This window comes from Bemisia tabaci, chromosome 8, assembly GCF_918797505.1.
Source record: "Bemisia tabaci chromosome 8, PGI_BMITA_v3".
Classification (NCBI taxonomy): Eukaryota; Metazoa; Arthropoda; class Insecta; order Hemiptera; family Aleyrodidae; genus Bemisia; species Bemisia tabaci.
In genome coordinates, this window is record NC_092800.1 from 22866073 (window position 1) to 22886689 (window position 20617).

Consider the following 20617-nt stretch of genomic DNA (forward strand, 5'->3'; position numbering starts at 1 on the left):
TTTCTGTCTATATCGAGTCATCATTTTCTCTGATGAAATTAAAAAATTATGCAAAATGTTATTAAATACGGATGCTAGGACTTGGTGAGTTTTTGGAGTATCACTCTGTTTTTGTGGAGTATCTTGATTTAGTTTGCGAGGAAAGCTCCGTACTCTTGAATGGTGCCTGACATTCTTAATAAGTTGGAGCGCTTTCAATTTAGTATGATACTGTGCAACACCTCTGTTGCAAAATAGTTACTTGAAGCGCCGAGGAGGCGCGGCAGGCGAGGGCGACCAGCGCGACACGCGCATTGGCGCCTACAAACCTAACAGGGATACTTCAAGCGTTGCGCAATGCGTGAAGTATCCCTGTTAGGTTTGTAGGCGCCAATGCGCGTGTCGCGCTGGCAGCACACCGCTCTGCTCTGTGTTTAGCTCTAATTTTTAAACTCGTGGAGTCCGCGTTTTTCAACTCATGATTTTGAAATGTTTGCACACTCTAAATTAATTATCCTTATTTAAATTGATGGGGGGGGGGGGGGGGGGAGTGCGCGCTTCGCGCTGCTAACACGCCACTCCGCTCTGTATTAGGTTCTAATATTTAAACTCGCGGAGTCAGCGTTTTTCAACTCAAATGTTTACACGCTCTGCATGGTTTATTCTCATTTCAATTGATGGGGGAGGGGGATATGTATTACTGGAAAATAAAATGCGTATTTTTTGAATATTAAGGTGGCTCCGTGTCGGCTTTAGTGATTTCCATGGCACGTTAATTTTTTTCTTTTATATTTTGTACTTTCACTATGCTGCAGCGTGGTGTACGCGCAAAAGGGTGGTTCTTATTTTTCGACTTTTCGAAAATCAAATTACCGAAATCATTGTCATGTCCTATCCTCGAATTTCCATTCTGATTCGTTAAGGGAAAATCCGTATGAAAACTCTAGCCTTGCCAAATTTTCTCCACTTCAATACGAATTCCCTTGAAAGCTTTTGAGTTCTGTCTTTTTAAATTTTCAGAGAATTTTCTGTGAAATTGTCCATAATCATCCAAAAGACGCTTTTGCGAAAAAATAACTTTACGCTGAGCCCCAACAATTTAGGTAAAATAGCGCCGACTAAAGGCAGTAGGACTGAACCCTGAAGCTGCGGGACTCAGCATAACTGCCTTTCGTTCGGCGCTGTTTTACCTAAAGTGTTAGGGCTCAGCGCTAATTTTTTTTTTTTTTTTTTTTTTTTTTTTTTTTTTTTTTTTCCTGTAGAGCTTGTGCGGGTTATTAAGAATCAACGATGCCCCCAACTATGAAAAGGAGAACTATATTTTTGCAATCATGGAAAAGACAGCAGAATGTTTTATATGTATCTTTTCCATCGTTCCGTGATTACATCATTGACAAATAAAAATAATGATAAAAGGTGGCACAAAGAGGTGCACTGAGAAAAAACTATGGCTTATAAACCTATTAGAGGTAAATATGGAACACCACTAATAGTAGTACCTCTACATATAATAATAGCACATATACCTTAGTTATGGTACCTGTACCTCATTAGGTACAGAGACCTTAGTATGGTTCACAGACCGAGAATCATTAGTTTATTTACGACTATTATAGGTGTTCCATATTTACCTCTAATAGGTTTATAAACCATAGTTTTTTCTCAGTGTGCCCTTTTTGCAAACAACAATTGGACGTCACTATCCAGACGGAAAGCGTACCATTTCAAAGTCGCGAAATTTGCACCAATCAATTGTATTTTTACGAGGGAATTGTTAAGCACCATCAACTAACAATTTCACTGATTTTTTATCTGATTACACAAAAAATTCGGCAAAATGTTTAATAGAAATCGCGCGGTCAAGTTGTGAAAAATTGAATCGTTTGAATAAATTCTTTAAACCTTGGAATGGACTTACGCTCTTTCGTCTGTGAAATGATACGATACTGCTGTCTTTCAGGATATTAGGCAAACTTGCAGTTCTCTCTATTAATTCTCTCTCTTTTTTTTAAAAAAAATGAGTTAAATTATTCTCCATTGTAGCGGAATTATTCGGTTATTTAAATTAGACTGACTGAATTTTGAAGAAATTTCTATCTTGAAACTTTGGTCACTGCCACTCTCTTTTAGTATCTCGACGGCGAGCTAATAATTGAAAATGATAAACAAGTGATAGACAAGTGATAGACAAACAAGATAGATTGAAGAACCCAATAGCCATCCTATGGGTGGAAACGGATGTTGCGACGGATAAAAGAGGTAATAGACTAACTGAGAGATCCTGTAAATAGTCTATCATTTCCTACTTTAGTCTAAAATAACCACCCCTTTCAACCAATTGAATCGCTTCATATTCCCATCGTCATCTTTGTCTATCGATTTCAATAATCAGCCCGCCGCTCTGAGGACATTGAGAAGCTTTACACGACACCCACAGAGGGTCCATTGAAAAATCGCAGTCTTGACCTTCCACTATTTTTCAAGTTCACTCTTGAGCATGCAATTTCCATTCAAGACCCGCGACAGTCCCCACAATAACCTACGGTTCGTCAAAGCAATGCCCCGTCTCAGTATGATAAATCGACGATTTTTTTTAGTCATCAGGCCCGGGGGCGAGAGTCCAAGAATGCGAGGGATGGCCGGAAGATGTTTACACACTTTGTAACCATGGTTCCCATTGTCGGTGGTGGCTAGTTAGATTGGGTAGGGATTGAACCCCGACTGAACCCGCGGTGTCAACGGACTCACCAAGGGTTTCCGACTCTTCAGAGAGTTTCGGCCCGTAGACTGGTTACTTGGCTCCGTCGCTCTTCCGTCCGGCGGGTTGCGTTGCGGGATCTCTAAGGCGTCGTTTCGCGCGAGACTTCGGACTGAACCTCAACGTGGAATTCATTGCTATTGAGTGATACTTCTAAAGGATAAACTGTGCAACTTTCAAGGCTTCTTGATACGCTCTTTTGTTTTGAGTGCGTGATTCCGAATACTCAAAAAAATCTCGAAAAAGGGCTATTTTTCATATCGGCGACTGTTTCAACTTTTTCAATCACGCCTTTGAATATTAATTTGTGCTTGAAGGAGACTGTTTCTTCGTTGGATTAATCAGTGATATACTCATCTCAGTGAAGAAATCATCGAAATTGGCAACGTTTTTCGAACAATTCTACAATTACATCTAAGGAATGTTCTGCGAATCTTAGACAGAACAGCTTGCACAGAGAGGTGGAAAAATGTGTTATGACTCAAGACTTCGAGGAAGAAAATTCTTTTTATTTTTTCGAGTCGTTCTATTTCTAATAGGTACATGATCAACGCAAAACAAAATCAAAAGTTTTACGATTAAAGGCTTTTTTATTACAGGGCCTTTAACCTATCTTGAGAGGAAGTAAAGAATACAGAAAATTATACTTTCCACACGGTCGGAATAGATTTACTTTTATTACTTAGTTCCGTATTGACCCTAGGGTCAATTTCATCCTGTTCAAAATTCATCCCGAAAGCCATAATTTCATTTTCATCAAGAAACCAGACCATAGGAGAGAGTCCGGTGATAACCGATCCGATTATAAGGATAATATGGGTGAGGAGGATTGGCTAAACAAGTTATCTGATCAGTTCAGAAGCTGTGGCGACGGCATCGTTAAATATTTGGTCTTTCTGTTCAATTTTCTTTTAGCGGTAAGTTTCATTACTTTTTTGCCTTATATTTTCACATTCCACGCACACATTTTTTGCGGCATTTGTGACGCTTCTTCATAATTTTATGCAATAAGCGCCTTAAAAAAGAAAAAGAAAAAAAAAGAAAAAAAATGAAACTCTTGTGGTGCAAACCTATTACACGAACTAAAATAGGACTTCTCATGGAAAGTCTGATGTACTCTGGATGCACTTCAAATAGAATCAGCCTCACTAAATGATTAATTGCCTGATTTCCTCTCACGCTTCATTTATTTTACGGTTACCAAACAATGTGACGCTTTGATACTTTCTGTGAATTCTCCTCGCTTAAAAAGAAAGTACTAAAACAGCTCTACGGCAACATGCGTAAAATAAGGAAATTAGACAACGGGTAATGTAGTTAGCTGATTCTGATTTGTGGTTTAAAAAATGGGTAAAATATATAAATAAGTTAGAAATAAAAAAAAACCTCAAAAATTTCCGACTTTTTTGACGGAAATTGTGAAACGTGGCAACTGAATTGAACACTTTTTTTGGAGCGCAGGCATCGTGGTATAGTCATCTTCCAGCCAAGCTCCATGCGAAGTTTAAAAACTTCCACCGCCATTTTAGTTTTTTATAGAGAAATTTTTTGACGAAGCTGTCCAAAAATTTTAATATATTTTCTTTGAGCTGTCGGTAGAATTCAGTGAAATTTTCAAACAGATTCAACCAAAATTTCCTCTGTAAAAAAATAAAATGACTGCGGAAATTTTCAACTTCGCAAGGCGCATGTGATACTTTGACCGGAAAGTGACGATATACTCTCGTGATTTTTCACGCAGTCCTTCGATGATGAATTGACTAAAAGTATACCTAAAAGGCACTTAAATGTATTTATATGCGCCATTTAACCTTCAGTTCACCGTAAAAAATGCATTCATCCTATGCTACTTGGAATGCAATTTAGGCACCTACATGCAATCAGCGTGTATAATGTGTTAACTACGCATCATGCATATGTTGACTTATCATCGGATAAAACTAGTATAGAGGTCGTGTTGCAAGGGTTAAAGACGAAGTTAGATTAAGTGTGGAGAGCTATCAACTACGGCACTTGCAGGGACAAAATGGGATGTCAGTTATTATTTCATTGAATAAACCTCGGTGTATGCACGCTTTAGATGAGCATGGTTGCCTGTTTTCTTTTGCGTTTGTCACGTTTACTTTTAATTTTTTGTTCTACTAAAAGTGCTCGCTGATTTTACCTCTAAAACGCGGCAACGTAGCCACACAAATTTATCTTCAAAACAGGACTCCAAAAGTACTTATTGAGTATTAAAAAAAAAAATCATTGATTAGTGCATATTTAACATCGAACCGTTCAGGGAATTATTGTCAACTGTTTAAACAAATTCTCAAAACATTCCAAAAGAAAATTTACAAAAATGCAATACAACTAAGCCTCGTTAAACTTTCAAGTCTTCACTTGAGAGACGGTTTTCTATCTTTTCCAGAAATTTTTCTTAACCAAAGATCCTGATAACTTTAAGATGAATGATAAAAAATCTTCTCCTAAAAAAAGTGTTTCTCCACATAATGAACTATGAAGCTATTAAAACTTACTGGAATATGACTTTCAGTGCGCGCGGCATAGTCAAAAATTACATCATCCACAGATTTTGAAACTGTATAGTACTATACATTCATCAAGTAAATATAGGAAAAAATCAGCTACATACAGGCATTTCAAATCCCTGGGCGAGGCTATAAAATGTCTCTCAGAATGTGTTGTTATTGCACAGTCACTCATCATCACAAATCATTCAAAGATGTCTCAAGATCATGCTGGAAGCCTCTTTGCCTCGCCTCGTCCAAAGATTACACCTAATTCGTCTTTTACAAATAATTTCTAAAATATTGGGTGATGGCAAATTTGTGCAAAAATAAACCCATTTTGTGTCTCGACAGTTCATTACTTAAAATTACCCACAGATCTGCGGACTGATACTGGTCATTGCTGGTGCCATCGCTTTGGCTGATCTATGGCCAAGCAGTCACTTCTTAGACACCAAAGTTCTTCTTCCACCCATCATCATTCTTGTAATTGGCATACTCACATTCTTTGTCGCCTTCCTGGGATGTTGCGGCGTGCTAGCAAGAAGTCACTGTATGCTCACATCCGTAAGTCTGCCTTTTCCAACTTCAAGCACAGTCTTATGATCAAACTTGAAACAAAAAAATCGCACTTCGATTTCAAGACAAAATAAATTGGGTTTCTTGAGGGGAGGGGAAGTACATATCCAATCAACAGCGCGCGCTGCCATTCAAAGCAGAGGTATAGTAGATTGATCACGGTGTTCCGTTTTTTAAAAGAAACTACTAAAACGTCTTCTAGCAGAAAAATTAAAAATTAAAGCTCTATTTCTATCGGAGAAAATTTTGCCAAGTCTGAAACCGAGATAGAGCTCTTCCGGGTTTCACCATTAAGCGGCTTGGAGGAAAAAGAGCATGAGTGCAGTTTTTGAAAAAATTGAGATATTCATGAACTCAACTAAAACTAGTTTGAAAGAATATTCTGTGAAAAATTCACAACTAAATTCCAACTTTGAAGAATCAAAAAGTGAGTTTAAATTTCCTCTCTGACATTAAGCTCCATGTAATTTTGAAACTTAATACACGTATTTCTTCAAATAGCAGAAACTGCACTTATGGGCTTTGTCCTCCAAATTGTCATTCAAACGAACTTTTTTCTTACAATTTTACATCATTTTAATGTGGTATTAAATCTCAACACATTAAACGTGTAACTGGCTCATAAGTTAGCAAAATGTGTTGCTGCTCAACTCTATAATTTGGTTTACTTTTTTACGATTCCAGGCTTTATGTTTTCTCTGTAGTTTGCTGCGATCCTTCTATCGCTTATCATTATTCAAATTCTCGCCGGAGCGATAGCCATCATAGCAAAAGATGATTTCAGCAACTCGATGAGGAGCGCCTTAAAATACTCGCTAGGCAACTATTCGTTCACCAATCTGGACGGCCAATCTTGGGACGCGGCGCAAAGGAAAGTAAGTACATAATCAACTGAGCTTCCTCTCCAAAGGCAGTCATATTTCTCTACGAAAATTGAGCTATTTTTACATGTCATAAATTTATGTATTCCATCCTTACTGAAAATCGTTACTTATACAAATCACTTCGGCAAAAGTATGCGTAAAGTTGGTACCTGCGCCGGATAAATTCATTGCACCTACAAACTGTAACGCAATTACTTCTAAATAAGTCTCTATGCGAAGAAAACCGACACATATGCCCAGAATAACTTCCAATCAATGAATTAGATGCGGGGGAAAAAATGGCGAAATTCGTCCTCCTTTTGATCAATGTCACCTGCTCACATTAAAAGCTCACAAGAGAGTTGGTTCTTGAGACTTTAATTGAACGTATTTCTGCTAAAAGGAACTATGCTGCGCATTTGCACTTACCTAGTTTCTTTTAGCATAAACACGTCCAATGGACCACTAGATAAGGTACGAATTTCAGCATTCTGATACATGTTTCTTAATTAAACTTTTACGTAGAATACGACGCGCACAACGAAAATTACCGAAATTAACTCCTTACGAAGATATTTAATGATTCTTAATGCGTGAATTCAAACCACCCGCTCATGAAAACTCAATGCTCTACGTGATTCACATCGCGCGCAAAACGTTATCATGACAGTCGCTGGGATATAAAAATCTGGCAACCTCAATCTTGACGCTTTGGCTCAGTTATAGCAAATTGCTAATAGTTTGAACAACACATGATGGGAAATGAACATTGCTCGATTGAGAAGCTTGCTGAAACCGTTGTAGTGGGCGATTTGACTTACGTAGAGTTTTGAGTTTCTTGTGAGCGGGCAGTTCAAATTCCTCGTAACCAATGTGAAATAAAAACGTTAATATCTTCGTTAGGAGTTGGTTTCCGTAATTTTCGTTGTGTGAATCGTTTTCTACGTGAAATTCTGGTTAAGAAACATGTATCAGATCGCTTAAATTCGTACCTTGTCTAGTGGTCCATTGTGTATTATACCTACACACATTGCTAGTCTAATTGACACTTTTCCAAAGTGGAAGCACAAATTTTTTCGCAAAGTCCATTGAGAGTTGGGGCTTCAGATCTAGAGGGAAATCATCATCCCACTTCCGCAAGTCGACGGTGAAACTGGAAAATACGAATATTTGTTGCGGTGTTTCGCAATCTCCGCTTTTATATTTTGAAAAAAGCGATCGAACCAACAACCTAGCTTAAAATTTTTACAGAATACTCCTCGCGCGGAGAAAAGAAATGACCGAAGTTTTCAAGAAATGTAGTTTTCCGAGTAGAAAATGCAATATGACAGGAAGACGTATCGTCCATTATGGTGTCTCAAGAGATATCTACGGTGAAATTACCAGATCACGTATCTCGATTTGTGACTTTGTAGACTTCCTGTCATACTTTATTAATTAAACCCTCAACGTCAGTTCCTCAAAATTTCTGTATTTTTTCTTCTCTGTGCAAAGAAAACACCGTGAAATTTTCGAGAAATTAAATTGATTTTTTCTCCTTCAAAAAATAAAATGGAAGCGGATAATTTAAAACACCGCTAACGAGATACATGGTCTCGTAGTTTCACCGTCGATATGGATTTTTTCAAAGGCTCCTATATATAGATAGAGCCGTTCTTCTTAATGATATAATGATTTTTACTAAATTAGCATATGTTTATCGTTTTTCTGTTTCAGCTGGAGTGTTGTGGGGTTGACGGTCCGAGAGACTGGGCGCAAGTGTTCACTGAAAACCAAGTTCCGGCTTCTTGTTGTCGAGGGGCGCCTGACAATGTCAACGCCCTTTGTCGCAACACTTTCGACGATCGGATCGTCTACCAAATCGGTTGTTATGCCAAACTACAGCAATCGGTTCGAATCCATTCCAACTGGATTATAGGACTCGGTTTAGGCCTCGTACTCATTGAGGTAAGACACCTCATCTCTCGAACCCCTTAAAATCAAACCCCATAAAATCATTTTGATTATCAAATGAGGCATCGGCTTTGACTTTTTTTACTATTTACTACGGGTTTTACAGAGAACTCTGTAAGGACTTTCAAGGGATAATCACTATTTATTACCTGGATCATACGACTCAGGTTAGGCCTCGTACTCATTGAGGTAAGACACCTCATCTCTCGAACCCCTTCGACACAGAAAAAATGAAATTGCTGATTTAACAAGTTTGTGGTTCAAAAAAGTGTCCGACATGTTTCAAAGTAGATTTTACAATGGAAAAATGCTAATTCATCCACCACCGTGCTTAAATTAGCTTTCCACTATTGTGAAATGTACATTTGAAACATGTCGGACATATTTTTTTAACAATTTAATTGTTGAATCAGCAATCCATTTTTCCCCCGAAATCAAAGCGAACCGAATCATATAATGGGACATCGGCGTTGACTTTTTTATTGTTCGCTGCGGGTTTTACAGAGAACTTTGCGAGGACTTTCAAGTGACAATCACTATTTATTACTCCAATTCTCCCGTCTCCCTCACCGTCATTTTCACTTGACCCAATTCTCCACCACTTAGGGCTGCTTCGTGGTGATAAAAAAATATTGGTACATAATAATTATTTGAATATTTGAATACTTATCTTGCGGGCTTATCTGGAGATTATTTTTTTGCAAACTGCTGCGAAAGCAAGGGATATCAACTCGGTAGATCTTTAGTAATATCTAGGACAAGATATGCATACTTAAAGGCTGTAAAAAGCGGATAGTAGGTAATGAATTTCGAAGTGCTCTCTTTCGTTTAATTGTTTCCTTTTGGCATGAAAAGTGCGCACACTAAGAAAATGCCATTACTGATGTCCCCGTTGAAGAACAAATAAAGTTTTGCCTCACAAAGGGCGTTTTAAATTTTGATCGCCAGAGGTATATCAAAGATACACCCCGTAAATATAATTCCAATATTAGATGGAACCAGGCTTTTAAGTCCAACGCGGCTGGTAAATTTAAATAACGGCGTATTATCTACTGTACGTAGAAAACCCGAATTTAATTTTTGAAAACAAGGGTCTCAATTAATTACGCAAATATGCGCACAAGTTGAATATTTAGAGCTTTGAGATACATATGTTCACGGTGTGGATAAGCGAGATCCTAACATCCTTCTCATTTTTACAAAAATTAGCCTATCATCTTACAGAAAAGGTGTCTTCGACATAAAAATCATAGATCTAAAATATTTCGTGTATCTTATGAAATGAAACAAATGACGCAAAAAATATCCGTCGAATCTGGTTGTAGGAAAATAGTATTTCTTATTCGCTTGCTTTTCTTAAGTTACGTAATGTCATAACGTATGTAGGTATTCTATTTGGACTACATTTTGCAATTAGGAACTATGAATGCTAGCCCTGTTTAAAAACAACGTATGTGCCGTTAGTTTCCCTGTGCACACAAGTGTTTTTTCAGATGAGCCAGAATTTATAGTTCCATATTGCAAAATGCAGTCCATTTGTAGGACATTTACTGAGCATAACTTATTGAGTCTGTTTGTGTAGTAAAAAAAGCCCTCAATTATAACAAAATGAAAGAAATTATTATCTACTCAAAGGAAGCATGTAGGGAAGTTACTGTTGTAACAGACGAACATTCACAATTGCGAATCAATCAACAAGAGGTGGGAACTCGTGTTTCAGCGAACGCTCGCTACCAGTTATTTTATTCACGGAGTAAACGTGGCCTAAATAAACATGCATAGTCTTAATCAAAATATGGATAGAAAAATATGTAATAAATGACGATGGATATTTTTATACTTATCTTCGATCAGCAGACCATTTTTAACTCGATTCTATTAAACGAATATTAATATACACACACAAAGATAAAGCAGAAAAAGAAAAAAGTTCGGGCCTCATTAAATATCGAACTTTTTTGGTTCAGGTAATTGTAGATTTCACAGAAACCGAACTTCGGTTTAACTTACCAGAATTCGGTCCCTGTTACTGAAAAATTTGGATACCTGAACCGATAAAATTCGGTTTGCAATATGAATCCCTATCAGTCCTTATGCGCCCGAACCTTTTTTCTTAAAGTATGGCCCATCAAACACGGAAAAAAAGTTGCGAAAGTAACATCCTGGATGTTAAAAATCTGCGCGACGACTCTGAGCGTTGATATGAACGTAACGGTCGTTAATTCAACGCAGCTATAAGATGTTACTTTAACATCCAAAGCAGGGCCGGATTTACCTACTTGCCGCCCATGGGCCGCCTGTATTTTTCCGCCGGTGGGAGAGGGGTGTATGAGACGCGTTTAGTCGTGTTGGGCACATTTTTTGTGAAAGCCCCGTCAACACTAACAAAAGTTCACGGAACTTTACGCGAAAGTTAAGTTCCGTAAACCCATCCCTGCTTGGACAAGGCCTTCCATTTATAACAAACGAACGAAAATATAATGAAAGAACAAACATAAATGTGGTTTAATAATTTTAACTTCCGTCGCTGCGCCGCGCCGACCGCACTGTGTTTGGCGCAATGCGTGAAGTATTCATGCAGTCTTGTAGGCGCTATGCGTTTCTCGCCGACCGCTGCTGACCGCAATGTTTAACGCAATGCGTGAAGTATTCATCCAGTCTTGTAGGCGCTATGCGTTTCATGCCGACCGCCGCGCCTTTTCATCTCAGCCCTCGTCATCATTGCCTTCTGCGCCCCTCCGCTCAAGGTCAAATTGCGTGTTTGGTCTCTCTCTTAACTCGACTAACTAAAGGTGTTGTCTCTTTAATCACCGAAAGACGACAAAATTAGAAATTACTATACATTTACTCTCAGTAAATGAGAGATTTTATCGCCTTTTCTCGTTTGTAATTTATTTTTTGGATCCGATTTTTCCTTCTTTTTTTTTGATAGCTACATTAATAAAGATTGCAAAATTTGCCACCCCCTACATTTTGCCGCCATAGGCCGCGTCCCATGTGGCCACCCCCTTAATCCGGCCCTAATCCGACGTGTCCATAACACCATTCAAGATTTGTCGCGCAGATTTAACACCCGCATGCACGATGTTCCTTCAGTAAATTTTTTTCCGTGAAGTTTTTTGTCCAAGCAATCAATGATTTTGACCAGATAACTATAATGTCCTAGATAGAAAATACAAGTCTTATAAGTTTCTATCCAAATTTTCCTTTCTTATGTATCATAATATGATAGCAAATCAAACTCCCTAAAGCTGTTTTGGAATCGTTTACGATGCAATGAAGTACCCACATCTTTTAAGAAAAACAAATAAATATTCTGTCAATCCAATTTATCGAAAAACTGAAGTGTCCTAGGTCCCAATCCTCAACCAATAAATGTGCCCAAAAGTGAACATGCTCTTGGACCAGTCAACCCCAAAACATTTGACTGTAAGTTGCATGCCAATTATACCGAGCCGAAGTCTGCCACCGCTTATGACCTCTCTAAATTGAGTTCAGATTGTTTGATTGAATCACCACAGACTGTTCGGCATATGAAGTGACACGAATAATTTTACAATTAAGCTGGACCGAAAGCTACTTGAGACTCAAGCCAGGTTCATGCAATCACATTTGCTGGTTTACGCACTAGAGATCGATTTCCGTGATAGCAGTGCAATCGATTGGCTTATTTCGTGTGACTGTTCTTCGAGATAGAATCAGTTGCACATCTGTAGCAAGACTGATCTCATTCCTAAACGAAGCTCCATATGTCCATGAGCGGCACTGGGATCTTTTCGAAGGGGGGGGGGGGGGCAAAAGTATATCTCATCAAGGGGGGTCTAGGTGGGCACAAAACACTCAACTAAGGGAGGTTTCTGCCTGCATCGGCGGGATATTCTCCTTGCTCTTGCTTCTTTTTTTAATGCATTTTATTACTCTTCGAAGACAAGTGAATTTTTCGTTACCTGCATATTTGACATTGATAAAGGAGCACCTCAGTAATTTTTTTTGAGCCAGTCATACAATGTTTACAAGTATTATGTGAGAAGAAAGAAATTGTAAAAACGAAAATTGCTTTGTTCCGAGATGAAATAGTGGATAAATAATGGGACTAATTGCTCTAGTTCCAAACGATTAACAGAACATTTTAGGACCTAGCGATGAAGTGAAAATTTCTATGATTTTAAAAAATAATCCCCCCTCTTTTTTCGATCATTCATATAACTGCGGATCAAAAGCACTTGTTTTCAAACAGTTGTACTTAAATAACAAAGTAATGTTTTTTGTGATTTTTATTTTATTATTTTTTCATTTTATTTTTGTACATTTTTTATGACTTTGAAAAGGCACCTTAGACTTTTTATCAGCTTATCGAGTGACAATTTAAACTTCAAGATATGAAATTGGAAATCCGGGAACCAAATTAGTCACAGAATTAGGTTTTGAAGATTTAAACAAATATGTTAGCAAAACATGTACAGTTACATGTTCAGTTATGTTATGTACAGTTTCTACGTCCGGTAGAAATGGAACCATTTCCTTTAGAAAATAAGATGTACACGATGTCATTCACCGCGGTAGCACATGTCATGGTTTCTTCCACCTTGGTGGATTCATCAGTCAATCATACACACATTGTCGTTTTTCTGACGTATATAAAGGCTTACCTCTAATTTCACTTAAGCCCTGTTGAAAAAGACCTCAACATATTCTGGAGCCGAAAAAATCCTCTGTACCGTAAAATTTATAAAGGGAACCATTCAGACTTACGATCTGAAATCATCAAAAGACGATTTTATGACTGACGCGACCGATCCATTTCGATAAATTCCTGTAAACCGTGACAAAATTGTTGAGATTGTTAGGAGGAAATGAAATGCCGAGAACTGAAACTTTCCTCGTCCTTGCAAATCACGCGTCTACTGAACTTATTTTTAACATGACCAAAATTATGTAATATTAATAAAAATTTCTGCTGACTCTTACAAAGTCAGCACTATCTCTTCCTCACGAATAGCTCTTTCCTCTCTTTTCAGCTGAAAAAGCACTACCGACATTTCTAACGGAGTTTTTTGAACGATTGCACAAAACGCAGCTTGAACACTGAAATTTTGAAAAACTTACTATCACCTTTAAAAATGCACATGAATAGTTGACGGTCATTCTTGTTTAAACCATTCTCATTTTAATTTTTATTTTGTTGCAGATACTTGGCGTCATATTAGCTTGCGTTGCAGCTAAATCAATCAGAGATGATAATCGCAACAAGTAAGATGTTTGATTATACTACTCTAGTCACAGAAACATGTATCAACATTATTCAACTTCTTTAAATGTGGATTCCAGTGTGAACTACAAAAATGGAACTGATCAATTTCCATTAATATCCATCTTTCTCGCAAAATAATACGGTATAGATACAAGTGAATGTAAAACAAGTCTTTTTAATGTAGTATACGTGCTGAGCAATATATAATGTATTACTCTTATTTTTCTTTTCGTAGGCTTACAATTTTTTACTGTCTTCTACGTATAAATTTCTTAGAACTGAAAAATATTTGATAACTATGTATAAAGTAACTTTATTTCATCAGCACTTACTACAGACCATTATTATCACTAATTTTGAGGTCACAATTGTTTACTCTGAAATATATAATAGATGAGAAGAAAAATAATTATTTTGATTTAAAAAAACGAAGACAAATTAGAAAACGACAAAAACAAAAGATGAAATCAAATTGATTTTTGTATATTTCACGGATTAAGTAAACTTTTTCGATGATGATTTGTACTATTTTATAAGAAATATAATGAACCACGGTCAAAAAATCAAATTGTAACCATTCACTGAAAAAATTGCATCGCAGTCCCATGAAACTCAAAATTGATTCTTTGTACTGTATTGATGCTTCAATAAAGATTCTTAGGAGAGGAGTATTTGATAAATTTAAGGTTGAAAACTCAAATTCTATCTCATGTGCATGAATGCATGAAAAGCCAAGGAAGAACGCCGTAAAAACATTTTAACATTGCCAAATTCCACCTATACGATGTTATTTATAAAAACTTTACGTATTTACTTTTTTTAAAATTTTTCACACAAACTAGATTAAATCAGGACGTAAACTCTCCAAAAAATTCAAAGAAAAACATCACAAGTTTCCCAGGTTTGGCAACACCAGAAGGCTAAATTCCTACGGCACACAGTGGATCGAGTCCATGGAAGGAGTCGGACAAAATTTGGAAACTTTAAAAGCTTATAACTCCGTTATCAAAAGATGTCGAATTGTCGAGGTCTTAAAAATGGTCCCACCGGGTTTTTCGTAGAATTTACTCTAAGAAGCTCCCCTCATAATTTAAAATTTGACGAAATAAACGTGGAAATTTGCAGTTTGAGTGAATAAATTATTGTCCGACCTCTCCAATTGACTCAAACCACTGTGCGGCATTTCACTTTAGCGCGGTGGCACACAGAATGGATCTAAATTGCAGGAATTTATGTTTTATTCAGTCGAAGGTGGTTCATCACGGCTCCGGAGGCTTGGCAAAACCGTCTTAATCACCGAGCAAACCTCATGAGGTTGCAGAGGCCCGTTATACCCGAGTACGTATCTGAATCTCATATGAGGGAGGCCCATCGACGAGGGATGCTCCTAAAAATGAGGCATATCCCACAAAAGTACTTCAAATTAATTCATGATGTACAGACATACTTCAAATCAATTCATGATGTACATACAAGGTTTTGTGGCATGCTGCTTTTCATTATAGCCTGTTGATTTGAACATGGATTATTATCTAAGCCTATGTTTCAAAGGCGATGAATGCATGTTTGAATATTCCAAAATTATGGTATGGGTCTTCTCCACAGAATTTAAACGAGGACGACGATCTTTGAAGATCAAGTTTGCGTGAGAAGAACAGAGATTAAAATAACTCAACCCCACAAGGAACCCCTTTGACCAAGGTTGCTGTAAAGCACCCCAAAAATGGTAAAGTAACCAAACTTAATTGTGGTGAGCTGCGCTATCATAGAAGAGAGGTGTGCCAAAGATCAGAAGGTCTAGTTAATCGCATGACCACACCCCTTGCCCTAAACCTAAACTCTTCAGCCAAAAATCGTCATGATATTAGACATGTTTTTTTTAAATTTTTGACCTCCTTCCCCCCCCCCCCCCAAAAAAAAGTTCAAAAAGCGAATTTGTGAAGGGATAGTGTGGCTTCTTTTTCTTGGTTGCAAGAAAAACCGTCTTGCTAGCGAAAAGGGACCAACACCTACTGTAAGGGCGAAATAAGTCCTAAATTTTTTATTACGATCAGCCCTTGACCATGAATAGTTGCATCCAGGCATTGGTAATGAGAATATCTAAACGCCTTCAAGTTTTAGGTTATGCAAGAAGGTCAGCTATTGAGCACGAATGCATGGCATACGTAAGCAGGCGTTGGCGATACAGAATCAAGATCGCCTTCACTTCTTAAGCACGGATAGTTGCCTCAAGGCGTCGGCAATAAGGAAGCCGACCATTTCTCCCTGGATACGTAACCACAGATAGTAAGCACGATTACTTGCATTCAGGTGTTAAGATCAATCTTATTTTCATTGTCTAAAATGATTTACGACGGTACGAGACTTACAATCACCTTAATGCAAGAAACCAGGTAATCTCATTGCACTTTTACACCGTTTGAAGAAATATGAACAGTTTGCAGCAATCGTTCTCAAACAGCCAAAATCATTGAATGTAGAATTATTGATACTACAGTGATCTTAAGACTGAGGAAACATACTTACGAACATAGAGGAGAAGAAATAGGTCGGTATATGATCGTCAACAACGAAATCTGAGTTGTTTTTTTTCCTTCGATCTTCTCTTTTCTCGTAAAAAAAGACGAAGAGAAGAATTTTTGGAGTCTGACAAAATAATGAGGAAATATTCATCTTTCTACATTTGAAACGTCCTCATAAGTCATAGGTCGAGGCACTTTACTAAAATCACTATTACTTATGAAAAGAAAATTCTTAATGATCCCTAAATATATGTTTTTCGTATGTATTTAGAGAGTTAGTAAGTTTATTGCAACGAACAGCAACTGGGCTATTTACATCGGCGACCAGGAATTCACCTTAAATTTCAAGATTTACTCGTCTAACTAACTCTCTTCTAAATATGTATACATATTTTCACGCATGCGGCTGTGTTCCTTGCTTTCATCATAAAAGTTGACAAAATACTTCATAATGAGTGACTACTGCATGTTTAGGAGTAATGAAGATGCTCTTATCATCTACGCAGACATTCAAAACAAACCATTTCACGAATTCATAGATTCTCTTTATTTTGTTACTTAAAATGTAAATAGCTAGTATTGATAATGTAAGAGATTTAATTTTAAGAGCTTTTGTCTATGACCGTGTGAAAAAATAATTTCTATCTTGTTTTTAAAGATATTGTAAACTAAAGCATGGAAAATGTATGTAGCTGTCTGTTGAAAAAATTGAGATAGTATAATTATTTCAAGTAAAAATAGTCTTAATGCATATTCTGTGAATGATTTGCTCCCAAATTCCAATTTTTAAGCATCGAAAAGTCAGTTTAATTTTTCTTTCCGCTATGAGCATCCATGTAATTCCGAAACTTCAAACACGTATTTCTCGAAATAGCAAAAACTGCACAAATGCGCCTTGTCCTCCAAGCCCTCATTCATTAGTTCCGTAAGTTGATGAGATCAGACATCGATGTTGAAGCTAGGAACAAACGATTCTCAATTTTGCAAATCTCTAAATCTCTCGTCATACTTTTTACTGTAATGCAACAGTTAGCAACACCATTTTTCCTGCAATATCTCTGTAAGAGGAAAATTTTTAGATTTGTGTGTGATTCACTTCAAAAAGACGTGAAAAATAAACGAAAGTAAAAAAAAAAGATTTTTTATACCGAATTCTTCCGATGCGCGGTGGCTTCAAGTCTTTTTAAACAAATTTGAAGAATTTTTGAAAAATTTGATTGGTCAGAAAAGTTGAGCAAAACTTATTTTACAGTGTATCCTTCGGTAAAACAATTGACCTCGAAAACTTAATATTTTGTATTCTATAAGATCAGGCGAATTTGTGCTTATATTACAAAACTCAAAGGAATAGTAGGGTACATACATTCCCTAACCGCTTCGCGGTCCAACCCCCCCCCCTCCCCCCCGGAGAGCTTCGCGCCTCGGATGTTATTCACCGAGGCCTCAGTGTAGAATAGGTGCAATTATTAGAGGAATAACATGGTAGCTTTAACACTTCTTTGAATCATATGTTGTTATTGTTTGATTTGCGACATGAACCTCTTTGAATCGATGATGTGGGTTTCTCCTGCCAGACCAATTGATAATATCGACTATTATAAACGTCTGAATGCTGAACATTGGGACATTCTCCACAGAAGACTTGGGTACCCTAGATATCCGTGAAATTGCCCAACATTGGCCAGAGGGCTTGTGAAAATTCAAGCCGTTAATATTAGAAAAATTCAAAGGACTTCCAAATTGAACAATTTTACCTGTGTAGGCTGCCTGCAAGACATTGGCCAGAGTCATCTCGTGACGATAAATCATGTATCAAAGGGATCCATTTGTGTTCGTGCATTAAAAATCACGCCCGAAAAAATAAGTGCTGACACGGAACATTTATGCTGTTAAGAAAATGGAAAACGAAATCAAGAAATTCTATCGCCAGCAGAAAAACGTATTCACAAGTAAACTATTGTTGCTACTATTAAAGGTTTGCTTCGCATCATACGAATGTCACTTCCTGGACGTAACACAATTTTTCGCAACAAGAAATTGTGAAATAAACTTTAATGTTATGATAAGTCCGATTTTCCCCAGCTAACTTTCAGCTTTTTATCGCAATGTTACGATTTTGATAATGTTGGCTAGGATATTAGATCGGATATGGATATTTCTTCTCCCCATTATTATTAAGTTCCGCATGATATATTTGTTCCTTCTACGTAACATAGATTCTCCCGGTTTCCTGTATGTCCTTCCCATTAAAATGTTTGACTGGCTTAATGTGGTTTAATGACGCAGCAAGACCTCTAGAAATATGGAACTTTTTGAACTTCTATGAACTATCGCAAAGTTCAAATTCATTATTAATAACTACAAAACTCAGCTAACCTGTGATAAGACTGCCTAAAATTAAAATTCATCCTTATAAATAGGTTGTAATTGCAATGCTGGAATTTTGATGTGTATGTAATTATGTGTGGTAATTGGTGAGGTCTTTTTTTCGTTACCTATGAATTATTCTGACGATCCAGCTTCTTAGTTTGATAACAAAGAAAAAAAAGAAGAAGAAAAACTTTGTACACCCTATAGTACGCGTGAGCGAATAAGAAGACTTTAAAATTATTTCAGTGGTCTTTTTTCCGCGTTTTTTGAGCAGAGCGAAGTTCTTATTTACTCTAATGTAAAGGAGGCTAGGATCAAAAGAAGATAATTTAAGGTTTGACAGAAACTCTGAAAATTATATTAAAGAGCAAACAAAGTTTTGAAATGTTTGTTAAGCCCCTTAAAATATAAGATCCTTTGATATGGAATTGTAAAAATGACATGCTTGAAGAAATTTCAATCACTTTTCTCTTTCTTTAAAAAGTCTTGGAATCAAAATGCAACCTTATTTCAATTGTCTTTTCTTGAACATAATATTTTAACTGATGATTACGATTGACTGTCAACCCATTCATCCATAATGTTTATACATCAGTCATCATATAAGAGCAGTAAAAAATAAATGTATGCAAAAAAAACACACTAATCAGATGTAAATAAAAGTAAAACTAAAATCACCAAAGCCTCTTCATTGACAAATCCTTCCTTTTAACATCAAAAATTGATAACGTGAACTGTGACAAGCATTTACATTGAGGCAAATATACCTATGCATCTTTTGAAAGCCGTGAGGAGCTTAAATTCCTACAGAGCTTAAAGCTTAAGAAGTAAATGTAATACCGCACGCTCTGAATGATGAGCAACTTTCAAGTCCTATCCTACATATTTTCTGTCGACATAATTTCGCAGTCATTGAGTATTACAGCCCATACTGATCATATATATTGATGGTCAAAAAGCGAAACCGCGTACCTTCATTGCGGTGTTTTTAAATTTCCGCTCCAGATTTTAAATCTTCAAAGAAAAACAAGCCGAATTCATTAAATCTATACAGAATATTTCGTCAACAGGGAGAAAAAATCAAGGAAGTTATCCAAAAATTACGATGACTATCTGGGGAAAAATAAAGTATGGCAGGAAACTTGCAACGTCGTACGGTGGATCGAGTCAAACAGGAAGGTCGGCCATGACATTTTTTTACTAAAATGGGCCTGTTGCAAACTTTTGCTAGAGCAAAACTAAGAGTTGTTTCCTACAGATAATGCCTCAAAAATCACGATGAGCGCATCGGCAAAGTCTGAAATGCACTCATAACTTCACAATCTGCGTAAGAAATTTGCGGTTTTTTGAGCTTCCCGCTTCGAAAACGATACTACGGTACAGGTGAACATTTTGTTAGAGGAGTCGTTCCATTGGCGACAATACTCATCATGGCCGACGCCAGTCCGCCAAAACACGTGTGATGGGACGAGATAACACTTGAACAGGATTAAACCATATAACAATCGGCGTGTTTACGTTCATATTTTCCTCGCCCGCCTTAATTGACCTTGAACTCTCCTCGAATTACGCGAGGAACTGCGCAAGCGTCGGCCATGATGAATATTGCCGACGATGGAGCGACTCCTCTAACAAAATGTTCGCCTGTGCAGTAGTATCGTTTTTGAAGCGGGAAGCTCAAAATAACGCAAATTTCTTACGCAGATTGTGAAGTTATGAGTGCATTTCAGACTTTGCCGATGCGCTCATCGTGATTTTTGAGGCATTATCTATAGGAAACAACTCTTCATTCTGCTCTAGCAAAAGTTTGCAACAGGCCCATTGTAAAT

General features: G+C 37.2%; 1 protein-coding gene across 1 annotated transcript; it reads left to right on the forward strand.

The window, feature by feature from the left end:
- Positions 1-1652: 1652 nt before the first annotated feature.
- On the forward strand, positions 1653-16101 carry Tsp47F (Tetraspanin 47F). The gene is made up of 5 exons (XM_019044721.2): positions 1653-3654; positions 5629-5817; positions 6534-6704; positions 8409-8639; positions 13834-16101. Exons 1-5 carry the CDS (start codon positions 3553-3555, stop codon positions 13897-13899), a joined length of 759 nt encoding a protein of 252 aa, XP_018900266.1. The 5' UTR covers positions 1653-3552; the 3' UTR covers positions 13900-16101.
- Positions 16102-20617: the final 4516 nt, after the last annotated feature.

Excerpts from the sequence above, each read along its gene's own strand:
- Tsp47F (XM_019044721.2), top strand. The coding sequence starts at position 3,553 with ATGGGTGAGGAGGATTGGCTAAACAAGTTATCTGATCAGTTCAGAAGC. Across the intron at positions 3,655-5,628 it reads TGTTCAATTTTCTTTTAGCG|ATCTGCGGACTGATACTGGT; the intron begins GTAAGTTTCATT and ends AATTACCCACAG. Across the intron at positions 8,640-13,833 it reads TAGGCCTCGTACTCATTGAG|ATACTTGGCGTCATATTAGC; the intron begins GTAAGACACCTC and ends ATTTTGTTGCAG.